Source organism: Ambystoma mexicanum, chromosome 3q (genome assembly GCF_040938575.1).
Source record: "Ambystoma mexicanum isolate Mex_15411 chromosome 3q, UKY_AmexF1_1, whole genome shotgun sequence".
NCBI classification, from domain to species: domain Eukaryota; kingdom Metazoa; phylum Chordata; class Amphibia; order Caudata; family Ambystomatidae; genus Ambystoma; species Ambystoma mexicanum.
Window position 1 is genome coordinate 1,215,081,342 of NC_090926.1, and position 21,768 is coordinate 1,215,103,109.

Consider the following 21,768-nt stretch of genomic DNA (forward strand, 5'->3'; position numbering starts at 1 on the left):
TGTAAAGCGGTGGGCTACAGTATGTCGCAGGTGGAACCCCCTTCCCCCACCGCCACACCCGCTGAGAGTGACGGGGGTACTTGGGATGACAAAACATCAGTTGCGGATGTTATAGACCTCGAGGTGGACACTTCTAGGTCCGCCACGCCCGTTGCCGACCCTTTAAGGCCTGACTCAGGTCTCGCTACAGGGACAACCCCCGGCGACAGGGGCCTACAAACACATCACACTAAAACAACCCCTACACCGTCTTCGTCGAAAAAAGGTGAAAGCGCCAACAGGGCCGCCGAAAATTTCGTCGGTTTCCTCGGATCACTCAGATCCAAAGCCTTCCATGCATCCGCAGCAGTGTCTTGCGTCTGGGCAAAAAAATTAAGTAAGGGCGCTACTCCAAAAAGTTCACACGTCGAAGTGCAGAAATCCGACGCTGCGGTAGGCCCAAAAACTACGGCTGGGCTTCTACCCGAAAAAACAACCGCTAGGCCATGTAGCGCTGCGGAAGGTAATACACCTACCGGTATACCATCAGAGCAACTGTCTCACGCCGATTCAGAGATTATCGAAGGCAGCATCGAAGGAATTACGGTGGCGGTGGGTCTTACCCCCGGTTTCGCCTAAAGTTATGGGACAAGCCGTGGAAAAAACTTCAGATGCGGTTTGGGATCCTGATTCAAACGATGCGTACAAAGATGGTCAAGAGCCTCTTTCCGACACCCTAAGAGACTTTTCTTTTCGACACTGTAGGGTGTAAAACGTTGCTTCTCCACCCGTAGACCCGCCTGGGTCCACTAAATGGACTAGGGAGAAGTTTGAAGGGTGTTTGGATCTGCTGGAGAAGATGATCCGTTTTTCTGATCATCCTTCCCCAAAAAGGTCTCGGGTAGACCCTAACCTCCAATTTCCTTCTCACGGACACATATAAGAGACACTTATAATTAAGTGGAAGAAGCTTCATTTCTACAAAGTTAGGATGAGCAGCAGGATACTACAGACAGCTGGGAAGAAACCGAGCAGGAAGGACAAGACCCATGGACACTGCAAGATCAGGACACTGTTTTGTGCCTGGATTCTCCTCCGTCCACTCCGGCTCGCCAGGTCTTACCTGTAGAGGACCAAATGGCATTCAACTCCAGCGGCTTTTTTCAACATGAACACTTTCAAATCTCCACTTAAGAGGCTGTGCCTGAGCAAGATGTTGTAGAGGATATCCTTAAAGAGAAGCCTCCATCTAGCCAGGCCACCCCCCTCCTTAATTCTATTAAGAGAAGGTTGCCCCCCTCATTGGTATCACCAGCTGAAACTCGGGCAGTGAACCCAAGAGTGGAAAAGTTATTTCGACCCTCTATACATTAGAGGGCACACCGTCCCAGATTCATTGGTAGTGACTACCACTCGAAAAAGGGCAGGGGTACCCCTTGCCACAGGGGAATCACCGCCGGACAAGGAATCCAAAAGACTGTATGCTCTAGGCAAACGAGTCACTTCGGCTGCCGCATATACTACGAGGATTGCTAATACCACACATATTGGCAATCTATGCTGACGCTCAGTGGAACTTGCTCCACGAAGGCCCCTAAGAGGTTCCTGAACCCGCCAAGTCCAAGCTTCTCTCCATTGTAATGGAGGGGAAGACAAGTTAACCAGCATGTGATCAAAAACACCCTGGACACTGCAGAAACAGCAGGCAGGTCTCTGGCCCAAGGGACCCTACTAAAGACACACTTGGCTGCGTACCTCGGGTTTTAAACCGGAAACGCAAGCCTCCCTCATCAATAAGCCCATTGAGGAATCTTAACTTTTTCGGGAAAGCGGTGGATGAGGCTTTGGAAACAGCCAAGAAGGAACATGAGACTCTGAAGTCTATGCAACAGATCACACAGACCCTCCCCCCAGAGAGGTAATAACTCTTCGGCGGTACTTTCGAGGGCAAGCCTGTGCTGGTCAAAACTATGGCACAGGGAACTTCAACACAGGACAAACTTCTGTAAGCCCCGCATACTACCCTTCAAGGGGTCAGAAACACGGCAGAGGTAGAGGCCCCAATCCCAGATGAGCAACAGCCTCTGGTCAGAAATGACCACCAAATCGAGGTCCCCGCCCATGTCACCCCGGTCTGGAGGGGGGGGGGTGATTAACTCTTTACTCAGGGCATGGGAGGAGATGACTTCAGACCAGTGGGTCATAAAGACGGTCGCTCACAGGTATTGCGTGGAATTCGCCCGACCGCCATAATTCAGACTGCTGCGCTCATGGCGCCTTTCACTAGACCATCTGGAGATCCTGAATCAAGAGGTGGAAGCACTGCTGGGAAAGGACGCAATAGAAGCCATCCCTATTCTTCAGGTAAACAAGGGTATTTATTCAGTGTAATTCCTTGTACCCATAAAGAATCTCACCATGCGCCCACTTCTAGACCTGTGCCCAGCGAACACGTTTATCAAACCCCAAAGGTTTTGCATGGTAACCGTGCAAGAGGTGATCCCATTGCTGAAACAAGGGGTCTACATGGCAACATTGGCATGAAAGATGCATACTTTCATATTTCAATGTTGCCAGCGCACAGGAAATATCGAAGGTTCATGATCGAGGACAGGCATTACCAGTTCAAGGTACTCTTCTTCGGCATAGCCTCAGTGCCAAGGGTGTTTGGTTTACCAAAGTCCTGGCAGTGGCTGCAGCACACCTGCGCAGACTGTCAGTCCCAGTTTACCCTTACCTCGACGACTGGCTCATCACGGGCGACTCATACGACGCATGTTTTTCGAATACCCAAAAAACAGTAGATCTCCTTCAGTCTGGGTTTCTCAATCCACGGAAAGAAATCCAGTCTAGTCCCCAGTCAAACAAAGCAATTTCTGGGAGCTCTAATTCGGGCGAAGGACGGTCTTGCCTTTCCCCCCTCCAACGAGAGGGTTCAGAACATGCTTTTTCAGATCCCTTAATATGTAGCCAGTCGGGAGGTGACGGTGCGCAAGGCCATGCGCTTGCTAGGAATTATGGCGTCATGCATATACTTGGTTCCCCACGCGTGGCTGTGCATGCGTCCCATGCAAGAGTGGCTCAACAGCCAGTGGTGTCAGGCCAGCGGACAATGGGAAGATCTGGTAGTTTCGCCAGCCCTCGTTCTCTCTGCAGTGGTGGTAAAGATCTCTTGAAGGGGAAGACCTTCACCACCCCTACAGTGGAAGCCACTCTCACTACAGACTCATCTCTCACATGGTGGGGTGGGGGGGGCCCCTCACCTCCTTCAGCATACAGCATACAGTTTGGTCCCCTGAAGTAGCGTCCAACCATATCAACTTACTGAGCTATTAGCGGTGTTCAAGGCTTTTAAAGCCTTTCAGGTGCAACTACAAGGGAAGACGTTGCTGATTCTAACGCACAGCACTACAGCCATGTATTACCTGAACAAAGAGGGGGGCACTCTCTACAGGGCTATCCAAGCTGTCCCAAAACATTTGGATATGGGCTCTCAAACACAAGATGTTTCTGTTGTCTCAACATGTTCCAGAGTAACGCAATCTTCTGGCAGACGTGCTCAGCAGAGATTTCCCTCTGCCCGAAGAATACGAATGAAGGCTACACAGACATTGCGTCCAACGTCTTCGCAGAATGGGGTTTCCCAGAAATCGACCTGTTCGCTACTCAGGTGAACGCCCAATGCCAAGACTACGCCTCCAGGTACCCCCAGAACCGATCCTAGGGGAACTGTCTCTGGATAACATGGTCAGGGAAATTTGTCTACGCTTTCCCCCTCCCCGGACTCCCCTTCTCAACAAGAGTGCACAAAATGGACCAAGAACCAGTTACCATGATACTGGTGGCCCCCATGTGGGCTCGCCAACCCTGGTTCGCTCACCTGATGGAAATGTGCCTCTCCCCACCAGTGAAACTACTCTGCCCGTAAAACATGTCTCAGGACAGGGGGAGACCCTGCATCCATGCCCACAAACTCTGAACATGGTGGCTTGGCTCCTGAGGTCACAAAGTTTGGACACCTGCAACTCCCTCAGAGGTGCATGGACCTACTCAGGGAAGTTAGGAAACCAAATACACGTTATTGCTATGCCAGCAAATGGAAACATATTGTCATCTGGTGCAATTCCAAGGGCGTCAAGCCCATCGATTGTTCACCCACACACATTGTGCTGTACCTAACCCATCTGTTGGACACCGGGTTAGTCTTCAATTCCTTAAAGGTTCATCTGGCTGCTCTGTCAGCCTACATCACAACAAAAAGTGTTGTGGTGGAAAATACTAGTTATTAAAGCCTTTATGGAAGGGGTTAAGAGGATGTATCCTCTAGTTTCTCACCCAGCCCCTGGATGGGACCTAAATGGGGTTTGACCAGGGTCATGGGAGCTCACTCTGAGCCTATGCATAAAGCAAGTCTAAAAGACCGGACTTAAAAAAACGGCCTTCCTAGTGGCTATTACTTCTATCAGAAGGGTAAGCGAACTACAGGCACTTTCTGTTCTAGACCCCTTTGTTACAGTCCACAAAGATAAGTTAGTTCTGTGCACACATCCCAGATTTGCGCCTAAATTCATCTCAAAGTTCCATGTGAACCAATCAATCGAACTACCCACTTTCTTCCAGAACCCTACTAGCATGGCCGAAAGAAGCCTACACACACTAGATGTGCTCAGGGCAGTCATGTTCTACCTGGAAAGAACTAAACCACTGAGGAAAACAAGACAATTCTTCGTTTCTGTGGCAGCTGGTAGAGAAGGGGATCCGGTCTCTAAATCGGCTATCTCAAGGTGGATTGTCAAATGCATCACACTGTTACTCTTGCTAAGAGAACTGCCCTTCAAGCCTAGAGCATATTCTACTTGGGGCACTGGGGCATCCATAGCCTCCATTGCAAATGTTCCCCTTGAGTCCATTTGCAAAGCAGCAACCTGGAGTTCTGTACACACCTTTACAAAACAGTATTGCCTAGACACTCATTTTAGGTCCGATTCTCAGGTGGGACAAGCAGTACCAAGACCTCTTTGCTCTACTGTTCCTTCTCACAACCCACCTCCAACTCCGGGTACTGCTCACTAGTCTATGCAAAGCATGTGATTCTAGGCAGATTAACAAGCATCAGAAGACCTGTATTACTTAACGTAATAGCATTTCTGATGATTGTATCTGCTTGGATTCACATGCGCCCTCCCTACCTCCCCGCTCGGGGTGGAAGGAACATAGATGTTGTACTACTTTCTCTCTTTATGTACTCACTCACTATAGCCTTGGGCTCCCTCATGGCAGAAAAAATACAATCGGAGGGACCTTGGCGCGTGAGGGATTTTGGTAACACTACACATCACGGTAGGGATAGTGTTAAAGACACGCCTATGCCGACGTCCTCTTTAGATCCCTGAAAGACAGTATGCAATACTCCGCGGTTACCACTGCATGTCGGACCATATGCACAGCATGTGAATCTAAGCAGATGCAATCAGAAATGCTATTACAATAAGTAATGCATGTCCTATTGCCCTTTTTAACAAGTGCTTATTTAAAAACGTATGTTAAATAATTATAACTGAAACCTTGAGTGTAAGTGTTACTTGGCTACTTGTATGTGTGGATTTCATTGCTACAGCTCACATTTACCCCTCTTGATGTGAGCCTGGCTGCTCAGTCAAACTACCAACTTGTGTAATACTGGCCTATACCAAGAGGACAAGAGTTGTGTAGTCTCCCATAGGGTTACTACATAAACTCCAATGTAGTATAGAAACGATGTGGGGGTTTATCTCATAGATGACTGTTCCAATAAGATTGTGGCGACGGGGCGGGAACTGGCAAGGCATTTACCTGCGCCTCTACAATTCTTCATACTTATCTGTGAATTGCTTAATGCCATTCTTGAAAGTATAACAATGTTATCTACTCCTAAATTGTGTTCCACTCTTGTAGACAGTAACAGTATTGTTTCATTATTCGTGAAACTGAATAATTTTAAAAGCTTACCAATAGGTAGGAATAGTTACATGCCATTCTAAATGTGTAACATTAGGTTCTTACTTACCTTGTGTTAGGGAGAATTCTCAGAAATGTGCTAATTCCTTTCACCTTGGAGACACCCAGCAACTTCGCTGGATTTTGAGGACTTGATTTATTTTACCTGGATAGAGTGAGCCTTTTTTTCACTCATGTAAAAAAGTAACAGGGGTGCTGGGGATATTAATATCTTACCGTTGGCATTCAGAATACTTTTCAAGGGGAGTGTTATTAGAACAGAAAAGGTTACAGTTATTCTTAGACATTGCAAATACTGGAGTTCACCAGGAGAGTCAATTCAATAGGCTAGGCCAAAGTAAACAGGCTAAAGCCTTGGATAGGACAAAGCAGTTCTGGTAGTTAAACGGAAAAGTCTCTGCACAAGTTCTTAGGAGTAGTTTGTAGCAAAAAGAATCATGTTTGGTCGCCATCTTTATGTTTTAATAACCTTTGCCTTTTACTCCTTTCAGAAAAGTATTCTGAATGCAAACCGTAAGATATTAATGTCACCAGCACCCTTGTTACTAACGTTACCTGTGATTGTAGGTTGTGTCTGTGGGCCATCCCTGATTCAGAAACATAAGGGTGTACAGTATTGACATATATTTGTTATTATATTATTGCCGCCTCCTATTGAATGTTTTATAACTGACTGGTTAATAAATTAATGAGTACTTAACCAAGAAACCTTGCGTGTAAGAGTTTATTTGGACACCTCTGACTGTAAACCTCTAACATCATTACTGCTCACATTTCCCCTTCTTGAGATGAGCCTGGCTGCTCAACGCGGTGCCAAACTGTGTAGTATGGACTTATACCAAAGGTTGGTTTGCTTACACCTTTAGTCATAGTTGCTTGTAGTGTTCCCATAAGGTTCTGCAATCAAGCTTTGCTTAACAGACTCCATAACCAAAAAGAAACTGTGTATAAAATCCCATTAAAATACATGAGTGGGAAAAAGTCTCTCTCTCCCCAGGTAAAAAAAAATCAAGTCCTCAAAATCCAGCAAGGTTGCTGTCCGTCTCTAAGGTTTAGGGAATTAGCACATTTTATTGAGAATTCTCCCTAACACTGCCCCGCTGAAAAGTATGTGATTTACCGCTATTTGAACTGTTATGAAAAGTAAGTTTTGTAACTTGATCCATTTTTGCAAGGTGTATACTTATAACAGTGTTGGTATAACTAGAGTTTTCCTGTAACAGAATAACACTGTAGATTACCACTACGGTCCGTTTACCTTGAATTGCCTCGAGTTAGTCTAAAAGTTTAATGTGTTTTTACTCGCCATTAATGGCATTCTGCCATTCTAAATGTTTATCACTAGGTTTTACTCGGCCCAAACTGCATACTGCTATTCTAAATAAGTTTTATTTGTTGGTTTGCATACCAGAAGTATTGTTGGTTTATATAATTGTTTATGAATGATAAATACTACTTACCTTTCTAAATAACTTTCTTTGCCTATGTAGATATAAAATAAACCATTATTTTTACAATAAAAGCGCGGGGAATTTTAAGACTGATTGCAGAATGGTTTATAACCTGGAGAGATGAAAGTAGGATAGGTGTGCATTATAACATTGGAAGTAGCAATAGGACAATGTTGCAAAGATTTTCTTGTGAAGCTCCTTAACATACTGATGTTTTGGCTGCATTTGCATTTCAGTGCAATGATTTAACATGTTTTCTTCGGTTACTGCCTTGTGCATCTATAGCTGGCTTTTGATCATTACATTCAAATTGTGTTTTTTTTTGTTTTTTAATAGGCCTCTCTACTCGGTGAGCCGCCAAAGGACTTCAAGATTCCACAGAACCCTTACCTTAATCTGCATGGCCTCCTGCCTATGAGCAACCTGCCTGGTGAGCATGATTGTGTCTAGTCAGGGTGCATAATGTGTACTTGCCACGATCCATTGGCTAGTGATGTACCTTTGCAAATAGGAAATGCTGTGATGCAGGTCTTGAGAGTAGTGGATCTCACCAGCCTCCGGATAGGAGTCGTCACCCCATCCCCTGATGGGGAGAATTCTCAAATTCTCATGTGCTGTGCTAATTCCCTTCTACCTTGGAGACCCCCAGCTCTTTTTCTGGACTTTAGGACTTTTAATCTCTAACCTGGAGAGAGTGAAACCTTTTTCCCACTCGTGTATCTTTCTGTGATATGGACTCTTTTGACTTAGGAGTCCGAGAGACTCCATAGGTATCTTTGAATTGTGACACACAGTACCTTAAGTGCAGTGGCACAAGGAAGTCTTAGATTTCCCAAAGGTTTGAATACCTTCTCTTGGGGAAACTGTTTCCAAGAGCAGTGAAGTGAAATTGACATTACTTAGTGTTTGCTAGGTCTAGAAAGTTACACAATTTTACCAGAGGGTGCTGGAGGGGTTACTTAGTATCCCCTTGTCTAGTTACTCATGTAGCATTTTTGTAAACCTGGTGGCAGTGGTTTACTTTTTACTACCATTGTATTTTTACCGCTGACTGTGTTCGCAGTTGCATTAAGGGACCCATGGGTGCCCATTTTGTCAAAATGGCCTGGTCTTTTTTCGGCATTTCTTGTCAGAAAGGTACTTGAGATTTACTCTGCGCGCCGACACAGGGTTGTTCCCTTTGTTCGTTTTGCCTTTGGCAGGATTCACGAGTGAAGCCCGCCTCTTGCTCGTATGTCTGGCAGGGGCAGGAAGTGAGAGAGGTGCCCGAAACTCCCTGTGCTTAATCTCATTGGTTACAGGAATGTACCCAAAGGTGATTGGCCGGCTGGCTGTCCGGCAAGGTCAGCCACTCTGCTGTGTGATTGACAGCTAGGCTGGAATGAATGGGAGAAACCTGCATAAAAGGTGAGGCTTTTGGCTTTGCAGGCAGTCAACCACTGGATGAAGGAATCCGAAGAACTTGAAAGAGACGCCTGCTGCAACTCCTGGACCGTTGGGTTGCCCGGTGAAACCCAGCTGCTGTGCTGAAGCTCCAAATTCGTTTCGACTAGAGAATCCCTGTAAGAACGACTTCTCCCCTTGAGTTGGTGGGACCAATCAACTGGGCCTCACAACTAGCGGTAGTTAATGATCTGCTTCATGGGGATAGAGCACTACCTCACATCCGGGCTGACGTGGAACCTATGCAGGGCACCGACCCGTTGCAGATACTATACCAGTTCCAGAGGAGACCGCCCCTGCCCACAATCGAGGCTCACGTCACCACCGTCTGGAGACAGGCACATGTGTTCGTTGGGTGGGAAAATAAAATAACTGCAGCGCAACCTCTATGGCGAAACTGTTATCTTCAAGAAATTGGGAAACTTGGACCATGGCCGCGATGGGTGAGGGCGGGAATCCTGAAGGTTGGAGATATCCTCAAAGATGGGAAATTGACCTCGTTTGAGGACATGCAGTGCAAATTCCAACTGCCCACAACGGAACAATATCATTTTATACAGCTGACCCATGCCCTGCGGACCTATATACCCTTAGAAGGCACGATGCCTGACTATACACCGATAGAACGCAACATGATCCCCTTGCACATCCATTCTATACAACGCCATCACATCCTTTGCTACTCCCGAGTTATCGAGACTAAAAACCAGGTGGGAAAGATGTGGGGGAGATGGACCCAGAGGATTGGATCCAGGTCCTAATGCATCCGCGAGAGATGGCCATCTCCTCTAGGCTTAGACTTGTACTGCTCAAAATCCTCTATAGAGTATACTACCCTCAAACTGCATAATATGGTTGGAAGAGGGCAACAAATCTGAATTGTCTCCGCTGTGGGGAGGAGGAGGGCACCTTCTACCATATCCTGTGGTCATGCCCCCGGATCCGCACCTACTGGAACGCCTGTTGCGTGGAACTGTCCAGGGCACTCACCTGCTCCATTGAGCTTGATCCGAAAGTTCTAATTCTGGGTGTACCTGACGCATCTGACTCTAATAAATGGGAAACTGTTATTGAACACTGTAGCGGCCCTGATGAAGCGCAACATTGCACAAAAATGGGGTGTGCCCGACCCCCCCGACACTTGAACAATGGATACTTGACATGGATTCATGTGCCATGATGGAGCACCGGGTTTATGGCGCACGGGGATGCCCGGCCAAAGACATCCAAGATATAGGGGAAATGGAAAGAGACTGGACCTTGACAACCTGACTCGATGGTGATTACAGTGGAAGTGGATAGTAGGGGGAATCAAGGGGGGGGCGGGCCATGGTGGATTGTGTTACTGAAAACACTGTGAACTTGCAGTTGAAGATGCTGGCTTGGAGTGCTTCTAAACGTTTAATTTCGTGTATTTTACCTTATGGGTGTTCTGTTACCACCCCCTTGTCTTGTGGTTGTTTTGTTTGTCATAAAATACAATAAAATGTTTTATCAAAAAAAAGTGAACTTGTTTGGACATCCTCTGGCAGCTGGCTGTACTTCTGCTGGAACCAAGTGCCGGGGAGAGGAACACCAAGTTGAGTGGATAACTTTTAAGTCGGACCAGAGCGCCAGGAAGTTCCTCTGGACTTCCTGAAGCAGGACTGACCAAGCCTGAGCCACCTCAACAAGAGTGCTGGACCCCAGATGCGAGGAAAGTCTGAAGTAGTATCAGAGTATTGCAGTGTTGCTATTTGCTGTCGTACGCAAGGAGCTGAAATGCTGAAGTGCTACTGAAGTTCCACTGAATTGAAGTTTACCCATTGCTGCCGCTGACCTTCCCCTTGCAAGAGTCCCCAGATGTCATCCCTCTTGTCCCCACGACTGAGGCCCAGGAACACCAGGATCTGCAGCTGTACAGGAACAGAAGCCAGCTGGAACTATTTCCTCTAACCAAAGTTACTGTAAATTCTAAGAACTTACCTCTTGTGGTGTAGCCTTACTTGCTTTCAGTGGAGACTTGTCTTGGTTTACCTTGCAAAGTTGCTTACAGCTTTGCCCCTCACAAGCCTCCCAGCTTGTGTTCCTTCAAGCAAATCTTATTTCTAAAAACATTGTGCAAGACATTTACTTGCCTGCAAAGACGATCTTCAGCTCCAATAGACATTGTTAAACTAACATTGGCTGTCCTGGTTCCCTGATAGACTTGTTTACCTTTGACTCTGTTCCTTTACCTTCCCCCAAAAAAAGGTTACATTTACTTGACATTGGAAGGTTCAAAAAGTACTTGCCTGTTTATGAATTATTTGTTTACTTTTTTATTCCCATATCTAAACTTTGCAACAATCTCAGTATTGCTCTAAGTGTACCAGTGATAAATGTCCAGTGTCCTAGCTATTTAAGTCCACTGAGTGTAGGAAGTGTCGGTGTGCCTTCCCCGATGGGTATCATCTGATTTAGAGAAACTGTGTTCTGAAGTGTATTATAATTGTTACATGTTTGCTCCCTTCTGAAGAAGGCTTATATAACTGACTGTTAAATTGCATATTTGTTTGATCAAGAAACCTTGGGTGTGTGAAGAACGGTCACTGTGAAACTGTTAAAAACCTACTGCTCACATTGACCTCTCATGAGATGAGCCTGGCTGCTCAGCCACACTACCAACCTGTGTAGTACAAACCTGTACCAAAGGTTGGGTTCTTAATGCCAGGATGTCCAGTTTGCTGTAGTGCACCCAAAGGGTACTGCAGACAATCTTGCCTAATGCCCCCCTACCGATTTCCTCTCCCCGCCCACCCTCCGGTAGATTGGAAGGAATGGTTGCATCAGGCTTTGGTTATGCAGCAGGCTCTCCAATCGCTACCGACTTCTTTTTTTCATCTTCCTCTTTCGGATTCAGCTCCAGTGGTCGACTTGTCGGCAGCTTCCAGGTTCGGAGTATTTATCAGGAACTACGGCATAACTAAGCAAGCTCTCCCTGCAGTTTACAGGAAGGTGCGGTGTTAGGCAAGGATTGATGTAGTAACCCTGTGGCAGACTATACAACCCTTGTCCTCTTGGTGTTAGGTAACCTACGGTTAGGAAGAATTATTTCTGTAATTCCCTTCTACCTTAGGCTCCCAGCTCTTTTGCTGGACTAGGACTTTTAATTTTTATCCAGGAGAGAGATTTTTCCTACTCTCGTATTTTTCTGATTTCAGACTTGTTTCTTTTGGTTTTAGAGTCCGACAGACTCCATAGGCATCATCTGTTTGTATTGTGACACACTGCACCCTCAGTGCAGTGTCACCGAGAAGTCCTTTTGGATTTCTGCTAGGGTTTAAATACCTTCTCTTGGATAAACTGTTTTCAAGAATGGTAAAGTGAAATTGACTTACCTTTTTTCTTTGTAGACTACACTCTTACATGGAGTGCTGGTGGGGTTACTTAGTAGCCCCTTTGTCTAACTTCTCATGTAACATTTGTGTTACCCTTACTACAATTAACGGCTGGTGGCAGTGGTTTATTTTTTTTCTATCATTGTGCATTTTTACCGCAGGCTGAATACTCAGCTGCAGTATTGCACCCATGGGTGCCTATTTTGTCAAAATGTCTTTTTTGCCATTGCTTATTTATAATGTCCTTTTTAAGATCGACTCTGCGTGCCAAACCATGTTAGGTCCCTTCGTTTTGTCTTTGACGGGATTTGCTGGTGAAGCCCGCCTCTGGCTCCAGCGTGTCTGGCACGGCAGGAAGCGAGGGAGGTTCCTGAGACTCCGTGCTTAATCCCCTTGGTTACAGGAATGCACCCAAAAGTGATTGGCAGGCTGGCTGTCCGGCAAGGAGAGCCACCCTGCCTTGTGAATGACAGCTAGGCTGGAATGAATGGGAGAAACCTGCATAAATGGGGAGGCTTTCTTTCTTAATAGGCAGTCGACCACTAGACGAAGGAATCTGAAGAACTGACGAGACGCCTGCTGCAACTCCTGGACCGTTGGCTTGCCCGGTGAAGCCCTGCTGATGTGCTGAAGCTCTGAATTCGCCTCAACTAGAGAAGCCCTGCAAGGACGACTTCTCCCCTTGGGTTGGTGGGACCAATCAACCCCAAAGTGAACTCGTTTGGACATCCTCTCTGAGCTGGCTGTACCTCCACTGCTGCTGGAACCGAAGTGCCAGGGAGAGGAACACCAAACCGATTAGATCGATTTTTAAGTTGGCCCTGAGCACCATGAAGATCCTACGAACTTCCCTGAAGCAGGACTGACCAAGCCTGAGCCACCTCAACAGTGCTGGACCCCAGATGCAAGCAAAGTCTGAAGTGGTATCTGAGAACTGCAGTGGTGCTATTTTTTTTTTATTTAAGCAGATTGTGTGGTTTCCTTATTTGAAACCTTTAACCTGAGCATGTCCGTTCTTTCATCATGATTCTTCGTTTGGTATACAGTATCTTAGTAGCAGTGCTTGGTAGCATCTTATTAATCCTGGTTTATGTTGTTGATCTCCTCCTAGTTTCTTAAGGATTAAAATCACTAGTTTTATGAGTGCTAATGTCGTTTTCATTTTTTCTCCTTCTACAAGAGGAGTCCACCACTCATCGACATTCCTTATCGTGTAGCTTCTAAGGATGTCCCCCAAGCACTGCTCTCGCTCTTTCCTTAAACCGGTACACTGTAGTATGAGGTGTTTCAGAGATTCTCTCTCTCCTTTTTTTTGCACATTCTGCAGCTTTCCCTGATGTCCAGCCTTTTTCTTCTTTGAACATTTTACCAACAGGAGAAATATTACAATCTGAATCTCAGGAAAAGGTCTCGGAAGTACCAATTGGGGGAATAAAGTCAGATAGCTCGGGATCTGATTCAGTTTTCGTGGCTGGGCCCAGAAGTCTTCGTAACCTTTATATTTACAGTTATCTTCTTGGGTTTCGATCCAATCTGCCATGTATAGTTTCTTTTTAGTTTTGTCTGGGTTAATCCATAAGTCATCCTGACTCGCTGAGGTTCACTAGGATCCCTCGACATGACTTTTGCCAGTCTGTTAGGATTACATCGGATTGATCTTTTAGGGCTTTTTTCAACACCCCAAATCCACCCCAAATAGCAGTGGTGCTATTTGCCGTCCGCAAGGAGCTGAAACCGCAAAGTGCTGCTGAATTGAAGTTTGCCCATTGCTGCTGCCTACCTGCCCATTGTGTTGGGGAAGAAGTATTCCCTTCCTGAGATTCTCTTATCAGAGTTTCAGCACAGCAGCAGGGCTTCACCAGGCAGTTCAATGGTCCAGGAGGATGCAGCAAGCAAGTTTCTTTGTTACCTTTTTAAGCAGGTTCCTCCCATTCATGCAAAGCCTAGCTGTCGCTCGCACAGACTGGCTGCATTCAGGTTTCCCTGGAGACAAAGGACAGGGGAGTTTCAGGCACCCCCTCACTTCATGCCCTTGCAGACGCACTGGAACCAGAGGTGGATTTCAGTACTGAAACTTGCCAAAGGCAAAATGAACCCAAACTGCTTAAACCTGGTTTGGCGCGCAGAGTAAAACCTAAGAAAGACCTCACAAACAGAAAATGGTGAAAAAAGACGGGCCATTTTTACACAATGGTTGCCCATGGGTGCTATACTGCGGCTGAGATTCAGCCTGCAGTAGCAAGCGCAATGGTAAGAAATTAAATGGCTGGTGGCATTGGTTTAAAATGGTGAGGGTAACATAACAAAGTTTACATCTGCAAGTAGGAAAAGGGGTTACGTAACCCACCAGCACTCCACATAAGATGGGGTGTGCTGGACCTACAAAGAGAAAAGGTAAGTAAAGTCAATTTCACTTTACTATTCTTGGGAAGAGTAGTTCTCACAAGAAAACGTATTTAAACCTTAAGAGAAATCTAAAGGATTACTCTGACGCTACACTGAAGGTGCTGTGTCACCATACAAAAACAAAGGAAGCACATGATGATCCAAAACACATGTGGGAGTGAGAAAAAGGGCTCACTTAATCCAGGGTGAAATTAAAAAGTACTAAAGTCCAGCAAAAGAGCTGTGGGTCTCTATGGTTGAAGGGAATTGGCACAGAAAATGGGAATTCTCCCAAACAGCGAGTTCTCTGGTTTTGGATCGTGTTTAAGGGTGCCCCTAATTACGCTCACTCAAGAATAAATGCACCCCTCTAGGGGAATACCGCCAAAAGCTGATCTTTTAAGGATAACAAGTTTAATCTTACAAAAATGGTGGATGGTAGCAAAGGACTCTGCTGCCTGAACGGTCTTCTCCTGTCACTCTTCCGTTCGTTCCTGCCAAAGTGGTGCCAGACATGGGTTTATATAATCCTGTCTTTCTGTAGTGGGGTCACTGGCTATCTGGATATGGACCTTGGTTACATCCCAAACCGTTCTCATTTCATACTAGGGATGCTCCAAAGCCGCCTTTCTTCATTGTCAGTGGTTTTGTCGGAGCACGCTGTTCTACATTTGGCTACCTTATGCAGAGAAACACTGCAGCCCTGCAGACCTTTACAGATCTGGAAGCCTAGCTCAAGGGAAAAACTAAACATTTTTGTAACTAATTTTCATTAATTCTGTCCATATTTCGTTAACGTTATCTGGGCCCTGTAGTCTCATTTGCACCTTATTCTCATAATCTGTCCCATTCTGCATTTTGTCACACCGAACATGTAAATCCCTATTCTTGGCCTGCATGTACCCTTGACAGACAGCTGGAGTCACTGTGTGCTGCCAGTGCTTGGCCATAGTGATGAAACATTGCGGAAGCACCTATGGTCATTTTTAGAATCTCACAGGCTGCATTCCTTCTGGGACGAAGAGGGGAGTCTGACAGCACTAAGATTTTTACAATCCCTAGGATCTGACATTACCAACCTATACAGCTAATAGTGCCTTGTATTTTAACAACTACCTTACTCAGTGCTTGCCCATGTCTGTGTATGTGATTACATTTGCATGAGTGAGTCTTCCCATTGCCCCACCTCCCCCTAGTCCATCATAGCGCCTACAAGAGGTCTTGCCTGACTCTAAAGCGCTTGGGGAGGACCCTGGTTCCTTCCCAACAAGTGCCCAAGATTCCATGCCATAGAGAATCATTGGGGCCACTTTAACCTGATAAACATGTAATAAAGAACCCACGGAGTAGCCCCGCCCCCCCCCACCCCCCCACGGGTTAAATCCAGTATGTCTAGGTAATCGGCATAACATAGACATTGGAGCTGTGTGGTGCCAAGCTTTGGTGGAATGGCACCAGAACAACTCTGGGCAGATCCCATGTCAGCTGTATAGATATTGTATAGCATCTGAGCCAATGTGCAGCCCTGCTTCAGACCCTTAGTTGCTGTTATTTTGCTGTATGTTGGGGAATTCTCAGAGTGCCAATTCCCTCTACCTTAGAGACCCCCAGCAACTCTGATGGATTTTTGAGGACTTGATTTTTTTTAAATCTGGTGAGAGGGAGACCCTTTTTCCCCACTCATGTATTTTAATGTGATTTCTGAACTGTTTCTTTTGGTTGTGGAGTCTGAAACTCCATAGGCATCTTTTACATTGTGGCAACAGCACCTTTAGTGCAGTGACACTGGGAAGTCTTAGATTTCCCCATGGTTTAAATACCTTCCCTGGGATAAATTACTGTTTCCCAGAGCAGTAAAGTGAAATTGACTTTACTTACATTTGTAACTTTCTAGACCCAGCACACACTATCTTACAATAGGGTGCTGGAGGAGTTACTTAATATCCCCTTTGTCTAGCTTCTCATGTAACATTTTTTGTTAGCCATTCCTCACTGAATGGCTGGTGGCAGTGGTTTCTTTTTACTACCATGGTGTGCCTTTACCACGGGCTGCGTTCGCAGCTGCAGTAAAGCACCCAAGGGTGCCATTTTTGTCAATGACCCGGTCTTCTTTTTTCGCCATTTCTTTGTGGAAAGGTCCTTCTTGAGATTTACTCTGCGCACCAAACCAGGTTTGGTCCCTTTGGTCTTTGGCGACATTCATGAGTGAAGCCCGCCTCTGGCTCCAGGGTGTCTGAGGTAGGCAGGAAGTGAGGGAGGTGCCCGCAACCCCCTGAGCTTAGTCTTAGGAGACCCATATGCACTCTGATGATTGGCCGGCTGACTGTCCGGCAAGGATAGCCAACCTACTGGGTGACTGACAAATCTTGGAGTGAAAGGGAGAGAACTGTATAAAAGTTGAGTCTTTTGGCTTGAAAGGCAGGGTCGACCACTGGACGAAGGAACCGAAGAATAACGAAGAGGGCGCCTGCTGCAACTCCTGGACCGTTGGTTTGCCCGGTGAAGCCCTGCTGCTGTGTCGAAAAGCCAAGTTCGCTTCGACAGAGAAGCCCCCCCCCCCCCCCCCCCCCCCCTCTCAACAGAGTGCGGGGACCCCAGAAGCAAGGGAAGTCCATTTCGGTGGCCAGATACCGCAGTATTGCTATTTGCGGTAGACACGAGGAGTTGAAACACTTAGCCACTGAAAGTGAAGTTTGACCGTTCCAGTGTAGTGCAGGAGTCCCCAGTCAGCCTCCACCTTGTCCCCACGACTGAGGCCCAGCAACAGGGAGATCTGCAGAGCTGCACAGGAACATGATTAATCTGCTGTATATTTTGTCATTTTAAAGGTACTGTTCAAAGTGTAAGAGCTTACCTCTTGCTGTAGAGTTGTATGCATCTTCTACTAATCGCAAGTCTAACAGTTTGTGGCCCTACATTGATTCATGTTTTTCTTCAGACTTCTGAAACATTGTGCAGAGACTTTTCTACTTACCTTCAAAGAAGTGCTTCAGCCCATATAGACTCTTGCCTGTTGACTTTGGCATAGCCTTTTTTAACTGAATGACTCTTATTGGGGGATCTGATTATTTGCCTGCTTGAGAAATATTTGTGGTATCCTGTTTGCTCTAATAATCTTTCCCCTTGTTACTTGCTCTTAACTAATTCTGAATGCCAACAGTAATGCATTGTCAACAGCACTCTAGCAATTGAAGTCACTTGTGGGTGTAGGTCTTTGCTGTATGCCATCCCAAATGGGTAGTTACTGATTCTGAAGTATATTTGTGTGGTTTTACAGTGCTCCCTTATGAAGAAAGCCCACATTAACTGACTGGTAAATTAATGTTTGTATCAAGAGACCCTGTGTAAGTTTTTGTTTGAATACTTGTCACTGTGAAACTCTAACTCCCCTACAGCTCACATTGACCCCTCTTGAGATGAACCTGGATGCTGGTATGCACTGTAGTGCCTCAATGCTCTTAAAGAGGCAATGTAATGCAGCGGGCCTGGTTGGTTGGGGGGCAGTTTGGTGTTGTCAGCCTTGATGACGTTACTACATATTCTGTCTGGCTCAGGGGTCCTAGCTGCCTTACTAGTGGGATCGCTCATACACCCAATTCTCCGTCAGCAGCCCCCTGTGGATAGATGTATCCCCCCAGGGTCAGTCCAACATGGTCGATCCATTCTACCTCAGTGACTCCTTTATGCCTGTGGTGGATGGATCCACGCCATTCACGGTTTTCCAGAAAGCAAAATTATCTTTATTCTGTGTTCATACCAGCTGTTGCCACCTACAGCCAGCCAAGATGTATTTTGTAGCGCCTTAACCATTCAGTGTGTTCTGCTTTGGCCAGTCTGGCTTTTGCACCATGAATCAGTCGGAGGTGTTCTGTTGCAACTATCTTGCGTAGGTCACCCCTCGGGTCTTACCATCCCGGATTGCACTATTATGATGGCCCTTCTTCCCCAACGCTTTCCTATTAGCAGTGTTACACGGCTTGATAGCACATTTATGAATCGCCTTAATGTTGGCCTCAAACCGGAGCATGACTCTCTCGATCAACCCCCCAGAGTCCATGTTCTCTACAAGATGTGGTTTCAAGCACACCCTTGCCAGCCTTGCTGCCCTCTCAATGCTGGAGTAGCAACAACTGATTATTATTATTATTATTATGATGCCGCTTAGACTGGGATCAACACAGTCAGCCAGATTCTATTTCCTCAGACTACCGCCTCCAGCCTTCGATGGGCCAGAATAGGGTAGTGGTCACTCTCTGGACATTAACAAGCATTAGAAGTGCATTTATCAATCTGCTTAGAAATGCATGCTGTGCATATGGTCCAACAGCCAGTGGTAACCGCGGAGTATTGCATCTCGTCTTTCGAGGATCGGAAGGGTATGTCGGCATAGGCGTGTCTAACACTATCCCTAACGTGACATGTAGTGTACCCAAAATCCCGCACGCGTCAAGGTCCCTCAGATTGTTTTTTTCTCCCCAGATTACTGGTCGCTCTAATGCGGAGCTCTTACATAAGACTTTGTCGTTATTACCATTAAGTCACTTCGACATTTGAATCCTGTGAAACGCCGAAGGCTGCTGCAGACATTCGATGCCTATTGATCCAAGCGGCGCTGCCGTCCACGTGGCCAGGCTTTCTGGCCGGCCTATACAGTAGGGAGAGTGGGGTCGGGGTGGCCATATTCTTTACAAGTATGCCTTCCCTCTTTCACCCTCTCTGCTCCCTGGGTTTTGTTATCGCTGTACCTGTCTTTTGGTATGGAAAATACGCCATCTAGATTTTGTCCCTCGTGTAGGGCCAAATATCCTTGGAAAGACTAGCTCTCAGTGCAACAATTGTCTTCACCTACACCACAAAGAAGCGGGTTGCACAGCCTGTAGACTCCTGTAAACTAAGATGCTTAAGGAGCGCCGCTTGAACCGGTGGGTGGCCCACACCATGTCTTAGGCCAAATGTTCTTTCCCCGCAACTGCCGAAAGTGATGGGGGTAGGGGGTGGAGGGGGACTAGCGATGACCAGGCCTCTGTGTTGGAAGCCATTGACCTGACGGACTGCCGAGTCACACTATGGGGAAAACACCCAGTGACGGGCTCACACGATCATAACACCAAACGCACAAACCGAGGTTCTGCTTCGGCGGCACTGTGGAAGCGTACTAAAGCGCCAACGGAACTGTCAAACTTCGACGGGATCCTCCGATTGGCAGCCTTCCCTGCAACCACAGCCGTGGCGTGTGACTGGGCAACCCAAAGTAAAGGGCGCTAACACTAAAAAACACACGGCTCTCAAAGCACACCAGGAGGATGCGCAGACGCTGATTAAGGCCCCGTTGGCGCCGAAATCCACCGCTCAGCCCCCAGTTCACATGGTGGTGCCGAAATCCACTGCTCAGCCTCCGGTTCAGCCGGTAGATCGACCAGATTCCCTGAGCATTGGTGAGAGCATCGCAAGGATTGCTTGGGCAGTTAGACTGAAGGAACGGTCGAAGGAGGCGGTGAAGCATAAAGAACTGCCTAGAGACGTGACGAAAGACACGCCACAGCGCCCCAAACCCAGCAATGACTACAAAGTCCTGTGCCTTTGTCAAGTACATTAGGGGACAAATCTTGACATCACAGAGAAAATGAACCCTTTCCTCCCCTGTACCCCTCTGGTTCATCCTCATGGACCAGGGAGAAATTTGTGGGATGTATGAAAAGATTAGAAACATTTCTCTTATTCTGAGAAGCTTGCTCCCAAGAGACCTCGAGGACCTTCCTTTTATGTTAGGCAAAGTTTGCATGCAGTACCCTCTGGGACCACTACACACAATTATGACTACAGGTATAAGCAAAAACAACCTTTGGTAGAAGCCTGTACCACAGTTTTTTTTGGTAGCGAGCTGAGCAGCCAGGCTCATCTCAAGAGGGAATGTGAGCTTGTAATGAGGTTACACAGAGGTCTACAGTTACAAGTATTCAAATAGACACTTGCACTCAATGTTTCTTGGTAGAGCATGTAATAATTTATTACAGTCAGTTAGAAAACATTCACTAGAAGGAGGCAATCAATATCACACAAATATACTACAGTACTTTACACTATCAGGTTCTGAGGCATTTAAACTACTTTGGAGGATCAAAATGGCATTCAGAGCATTTGAAGTAGGAGCAAAAAGGCATAAGTTAATAAAACTAATAATAATTACTCTTAAACAGTGCAAATAGTTGGAGTTCACCAGAGGAGGTGTTCAAATGCAATAGGTAGGCCGAAGTCAATAGGCTAGAGCCTTGTATAATTAAAAGCGGTTCTGGTATTTAAAAGGAAGTCTTTGCCACAGTTCTCAGAAGTAGTTCATAGAAGAAAGATTCAGATGTCGGGTCACAAGCTGACTAGGCCTGCAAGTTGCCAAAGTTTCACACTTTCGCAGTGAGAGGTAAGTTCTCTCGGTTGGGTTTTCACAGTACCTTATCGAAGAAAAAGATGCAGCTGAAGACTTGTGTTCCTGACGGTTCCTGCAGATCTAGCTGAGCCTCAGTCGTGGGGACAAGAGGGAGGACGTCCGGTGGTCTCCTGCACTGCACAGGGACTGGTCACAAAGCTGGCAAAATGGCAATTCTTCGATTCCGGTAGCTGTCTTCAAGCACACAAACTGGTGTCCTTCTCCCTGACTGTTTGGTTTCCTGCAGCACTTTGAGGAAAATACAAACAGCGCTGAGAATGGTGTCCAGGTGGCTTACGAGTTGATTGGTCCCACCAACTCAAAGGGAGAAGTCTTCGTTGAAGGGCTTCTCTGTCGAGTTGAAATTGGCGATTCGGACCTGCAGCAGGGCTTCACTGGGCAAACCACTGGTCCAGGAGTTGCAGCAGCCGTCCTCTCCCAGCTAGTTTTCGTTTCTTTCGTTCCAGTGGTCGACTCTGCCTCCCAAGCCAAGAGACTCTGCTTTTTATTCAGTTTTCTCCCATTCATTCCAGCCTAGCTGCCTTGCCGGACAGTCAGCCAGCCAATCATGCCAGAGTGCATTTGGGTCTCTTAGTAGACCAAGCACAGGGAGTTTTGGGCACCTCCCTCACTTCCTGCCCACCTCAGACACTCGGGCGCCGGAGGCGGTCTTCAGTCCTGAAACCCACCTAAGGCGATGGAACAGACCTGGTTTGGTGCTCAGAGACCAACA

The 21,768-nt window shown here is 46.6% G+C and overlaps 1 protein-coding gene across 3 annotated transcripts in view; it reads left to right on the top strand.

Moving 5' to 3' along the window:
* The window catches only part of RAVER1 (ribonucleoprotein, PTB binding 1), a 402,256-nt gene that overhangs the window by 183,334 nt on the left and 197,154 nt on the right, over positions 1 to 21,768 (top strand). For all 3 annotated transcript variants that reach the window (XM_069604092.1, XM_069604093.1, XM_069604091.1), the window contains one exon: positions 7,764 to 7,857. In XM_069604092.1, coding sequence (XP_069460193.1) covers positions 7,764 to 7,857 — 94 coding nt within the window. The remainder of the gene's footprint in view (positions 1 to 7,763; positions 7,858 to 21,768) is intronic.